The sequence below is a fragment of the Bombyx mori genome, chromosome 13 (assembly GCF_030269925.1).
Source record: "Bombyx mori chromosome 13, ASM3026992v2".
NCBI lineage: Eukaryota > Metazoa > Arthropoda > Insecta > Lepidoptera > Bombycidae > Bombyx > Bombyx mori.
Window position 1 is genome coordinate 12168621 of NC_085119.1, and position 5708 is coordinate 12174328.

General features: G+C 34.8%; 1 protein-coding gene across 1 annotated transcript; it reads right to left on the bottom strand.

The window, feature by feature from the left end:
- Positions 1 to 491: 491 nt before the first annotated feature.
- LOC101744127 (mucin-2) lies at positions 492 to 5508 on the bottom strand. The gene is made up of 2 exons (XM_004927743.5): positions 5141 to 5508; positions 492 to 5043 (listed from the first exon to the last, which is right to left on the bottom strand). The coding sequence occupies exons 1-2, from the start codon at positions 5198 to 5200 to the stop codon at positions 583 to 585; spliced, it is 4521 nt and encodes a 1506-aa protein (XP_004927800.2). The 5' UTR covers positions 5201 to 5508; the 3' UTR covers positions 492 to 582.
- Between the last annotated feature and the right edge of the window lie 200 nt (positions 5509 to 5708).

Sequence of the window (5708 nt, forward strand, 5' to 3'; positions counted from 1 at the left end):
GATCATGTTATTTCTTTTTACCAACCTTTCCATACTTACGTACTATGTCGAATACGACGATCGCTTGAATTTGTATTTATTTTTTGCGTAGATGGGTGAACGAGCTTAGTACCTACCTAGTACTGAGTGGTTAGACGTTGCCCAAGAATTGTCCATACACCTTGCAACATGAGGTCTATGTGTCAATTGTGTGGCTATCAAACCCATAGAAGTCATTCGTGAACATGAGTTAGTCGCATTGATGTATGCATACCAATACAACAGACGTCATGATGACTTAAAAATCGTTAAAGATATATTCTCAAATATTTCCCATATCATTTAGCTGCATATCAAAGTACTACCTCGCGACCGCTCTTATAAAGAACGTCAGGCCTTTTTTAAAAGTGATCGAAGCCAACATAAAAGTCGTTACGCAATCTATTTTAAATATGATATGATATAATTTTAAATATGAAATTGATGATTTAATTTAAAATAAAACTAAAATAAAATTGATACATACGTGGTGTAATTTAAAAAAAGTAAAATATTAAATTTGAATAATGTGATTCGTTATTTAATCAAAATCAAAAAGGTTATTTAATTAGTAGAACATTCGTAACTTTCAGCGTCAACACATCTTTTTTGCTTCTTATGGAAAACCTCATCGCTTTCGCACTTTTTCTTCTTAATTTTCATTTCAGACTTTCCATTTTTATAACAAATGTAATATATTCTGCAATCATCTGGATCAGAATATTTTCCAACATCATCACATACAGACTCAATCAATTCACTGTTTTTATCAGATTCCCCAGAATTATTTTGGTTGATACTTTGATCGCTATTTTTTCTAGAGCTTTCGCTTTTAGCCGATTTTTTAATAGCTAGTTTTTCCTTATCTTTCTTTACTTTGGTAACCACTATTTTGGAGACATTATCAGAACTTGTGATTGGTAAACATCTAACTAAAATTTTATTCAAATAATAACCGTTTTGACATTGAAATGTATATCTCACAAATGTTCTATTTCCGTTTCTAACACAAATATAGTAAAGGTCATTATTTTTAATGTCGATGTACCTGCCTTTTGACACACACATGAATCGATTATTTCTCACGCAATATGATAAGTTTTTTGTGCATTGTTTTCTTACTTCACTGAATACTGTGTTTTCGGGGCACCTTCCAGTAATAGGTTGTTTTCTTCCTATGCAAATATAGAACTTTCTACAATCTTTGTTATCACCGTATCTTCCTCTACTCTTGTATTGACAATTGAATGATAAGTTGAGTATCGTTGAAACGGTTTTATCTTTGTTATTTTCACGATTTACGGTTGCCTCTATTTTTTTTAGATTATAAGAATTAGTAGCCTTTGATGCTATTGTCTGTTCTGTGTCACTCAATTTTTGTGTGTTCACTCTGCCATCATTATTATTGTTAGATTCCACATTCACACGAGTTTTTATGGTCGACTTCAGTTTAGAATTATTTTCAATTACGGCATCTATATTTTGGTTTAGGCTCGTGGCTTCGTAATTCGTTTTTGAAGGAGGAGTCGGTTCACTTTTTGCAATATTCTCTTTATTTTCTAGATAGGTGATAGTTTCTAGATCAATTGTTCGTGTCCCTTTACTAGGAATCTCAGCTACCTTTACTAGTTTTGTGGCCTTTTTTAAATCTGGATAGATTGTTGAAGCCACTTTTTCATCATTCAATAAAATTTGATCGAAATTTCTATCGTCCAAAATGCTGGGTGTGGTAGAGACTGATTCTGGTTGTTTATAAATCTGCACAGAATTGTATTCACTATCACTCTTTTGCAGTGAAACATGTTTGTGTCCTTCGTTTCCAATATTATCCATAACTGCCGCACTATTCAAAAAGTCTTGTACTTTCTGAGAAGGTTCTGTAACAGTGTAGTGTGAAAAAGTTAGATCTTCACTCTTAGAATAGCTTACAGTTGGCTCAGAATATAATCGAACTTTTGGCTGTGAATCTACAAAAATTTTTAGTGTTGGAGTTCCATCTTTTGAATTTTTTCGGTTACTAATTTCTGCTGCGGGATCATTTTTAGCGACTTCTAAGATTTTCCCGTTAATTTCAGAATCCCGTACAGTACCTACCAACGGTAACCCAGGTGACTCGATTTTCAGACTTGATGTCGGTGATGACCTAAGTGGTATTGTCTTGAGGGAATTCTGAATCTGTAATTCACCGGTATCCTCTACCGTGCGCATTAAGTTAGGTTTTTCGATACCAATTAAGGTTGATAGTTCTGCTCCTAATACTAATTCTTTCCCCAACACCTCATCGAACACTATTTGTGAAGTTGTAATCTGACTCTCTTGTATAACTGCTTCACTGTTCATGTTTTTCAACCCACTTCCTACATTATTTACTTGTTTAAGGTCATCAGGGTAATCAGAAGACAACTGGTCTAAGGTACTCTGACCCACACTCGTACTATTTAAAGTCGATTTTCCAGCGGGTAAACTGTTATTGGTCAGAGAAAACGGAATCGGTGTATCATTAATTTCTGATTTAGTTTTATTTTCTTTCTTATATAATTTGGTATACGATTGCGTCGCTTCATTAAAATGAATTGTGTCAGTTACCGGTTTTTCAATTTCATTGAATATAGTTGGTGTTGTAGATTGAATTTCATCATCTAAACCGTTTGTCCTTTGTTCTAGTTCTGTCACTTTCTGTGCAGCATTAATTAGTCCAAACGTTGCAATATTTTTTTGGTAATAATCATTTTCCGTACCAAATGCAGATTCATTTTTTAGTGAATTACTCAGTGATGAAGTTAATGTGGCTATTTCTGTAGTCACAACAATGCCAGCCGTATCCAATTCACTTGCAGTAGTAGAATTTGTTACAAATGTTGCTGTCGTATTCCAGGACTGATTGATTGGTTGAGGAGGCACTTGTAAGTTATTATTTTTAATAACGGATGATTCCTGTTCCAAATCATTTTCAATTGTTTTCAAACTCTGAGCTTTTAACACATTTGATGTCGTAGACTCCGTATAATTATATACGGTTGTAGAAGTATTTGTATTTATTGTCTTTATACTTGAAGGAATCGCAGTGGGAACATTGTTTAATGAAACTGTTGAAAAAGCTTTTGATTCGTCCAATATAGTAACATACGGATTGAATTTGTCTGTTGTACTGGTATCCGTTGGAACAGACGATGTTGTATCCATAGTTTCAAATGATGGTGCGTCGGCTTGAACAATTGCTGCTGAAATTCTGTTACTGAGCTTATCTTTCTGCTTTTCCTTAAATAAGGTGTTTTCTGTAGTTGTGTATACTGTTGTGTCAAAGTCAATTGAAATTAGATTTTTAATATCGGTAGCATCGATGGATGTAGACAATTTGGGTGTGGTTATCACAATAGGTTCGGATGAACCACTTATTTTTACTGAATTTAGATTGCTGTTATCAGTAGTTGTATCGGCAAAATCTATGTAACTTTTTACATTCGATACGGTCGAATTCAATTTATCAAATATAAGGGGACTTTTTATGATTTGAGAAACCGAATCTTCCGTTGTGGTGGAACTTATTACATCGTCCATTACATAAGCTGTAGATTTCGTTTTTTCTACTAAAATACTATCCATTATAGTAGTGACCTCATTTGCAATCGGGTTGATTTCGTCATCTGCTCTAATTTTTAAACTTGATTCCGTCATACTAGAATAATCAATTTCAGTCATAGGTTTGGATGCAAAAGCGTCACTTGTCGTAGTATATGTAATAATTGGAATGACGTCATTAAACTGTTTATGATTGCCTTCCAATATAATTTTATCAGTAACAGACAATGATTCGGTAGAAATACCGGTAATCAATTTATCGTCATTAGTAGAACCAGCAGCTAAAGTCGAAACATAACTTGAATCAGTTGGAATTACATGATTAGTGACAGAGACCGCAGGTCGAATGTTTTGGTTTACACTTAGACTAACTTCAGGAGTAGTAATTTCATCATGAGTATTTTCTTTATTTGTATCAAGCGTAGATTGTACTTGAAAAGCTTTGGTCGTTGACTTTATATCCGAATTTTCACTATTTATTTTGTTGCTATCATTCAAAACGTTACTTGTGATTGCAGATGTTTCTATAAATTGTGCTATCGTTGTTACAATGGTAGGTGCAGTTGTGTAAACGCTATCTGTTGAAGTTGTAATCGGTAAATATTGAGTTCTGGGTGTTTGAGTATTGTCATTCGATGTATAATATTCGGTAGCAGGTTCCATTGTAGAAACTAAGTTTGATAAATACGTTGGCTTATAGCTTACATATTCAGACTCCGCTTTTGTCGATAATTTTATATTTTTCTCTGTTGTTTGGAAACTTGATGTTGCAATTGGGTCATTCACACTAGAAAGCGGCGTGGAAATTACGGCAGGAATGTTTTCATTTTGTAGGCTAGTAGTTGCGATGAAACTATCATCCGTTGTTTCTTTTTGTACACTAAGCGTCGATTTTTCCGGTATAGCTTCCGTAGTTGAGTCCGTTAGAGGATTTGTTGAAACGCTTTCCCGTTTTTCTTTATAATGACTAGTTGTTTCATCCAGCGTTGGAGAAGTATTCCAAAAAAAATCTTTCGTAGCACTTGATCCTAATGGATATTTTTCCAACGCTCGTGTAGTGATTTCGTTGTCGTTTTCAAGATTTGCTATGGTTGTTGTGCTGATGGTATTGTAAGCTTCGTTTATCGTTGTGTCGAGCTGTGTTGATCGAATAATATTTTCGTGGGTCGGATTTGTGGGATCGAGCCATTGGATGCTTTCTTTAACATAACTAACTGTCGGTAACGTCGGTGCAGGTGTCGTGATAGGTGGAAATTCACACTCAAATCGATTATTTTGTTGGCAAACTGTTGTAGGAGGGCACGGTATAACGAAATCATCAATCGTACTTGAAAACCCTGCGCCGATATCCACACATATCATGAAATGAGTCGAATTAACACAATGAAAAGCTTTTCCAAGGCAGTCGATATTCGTCGATGCTATCAGCGGTAGTGTCGCGAACACCTAAAACCAACCATTGTATTTTATGACGTAACGAACTAGTGATACATTTATTTTGTGGAAAAACCGTACTCTAGCACGAAAAATAATAAGCACTCACCAACAAAATCACTCCTTGTAAATCGTTGAGTTTCCTCACTTTTACGTGCCAATTCCACATTTTTCTAAATTACACTCTAACACTTTGATCATTAAATCGTTCAATTTTAAACTACTCTGTAGTTTATCTCGAGAGATGCGTAGACGAATGGCAATCTTCTATGAGTCTCGGCCATTATGAATGACGATATAAACCCTTGTGAACACAAACGCGTTTCGTTTACATACTAGATTAGGTCTACGTTGAGCAAATAAAGTTGACACCCCATTTCCTGCGTCTTGTTTCTCTATTAAAGCGATGCTTATTTGGTTAAAGTGAGTCAAAAACGTATTCACCCGAGTGCATTCAAATACTGAAGACAAAAAAATATTCCGTTGACTGAATTGCATCGTAAAAGTTTCGGTTTAGATAAGTATTGCTGAATGTACGTAACTACGCGTATTTTATTATTTGCGCATTAATAATTCACGAAAAAGATACAAATAATGAGTTTTGTTTGATACACTAGACGGATGAATGAGCTCCCGGCCTACCTGGTGTTGAGTGAGAGCTCATAGACATCAAAAAG

Coding starts and splice junctions, on each gene's coding strand:
- LOC101744127 (XM_004927743.5), bottom strand. CDS start 5,200: ATGTGGAATTGGCACGTAAAAGTGAGGAAACTCAACGATTTACAAGGA. Junction 5,044..5,140: donor TACAAGGAGTGATTTTGTTG/GTGAGTGCTTAT, acceptor GGTTGGTTTTAG/GTGTTCGCGACACTACCGCT.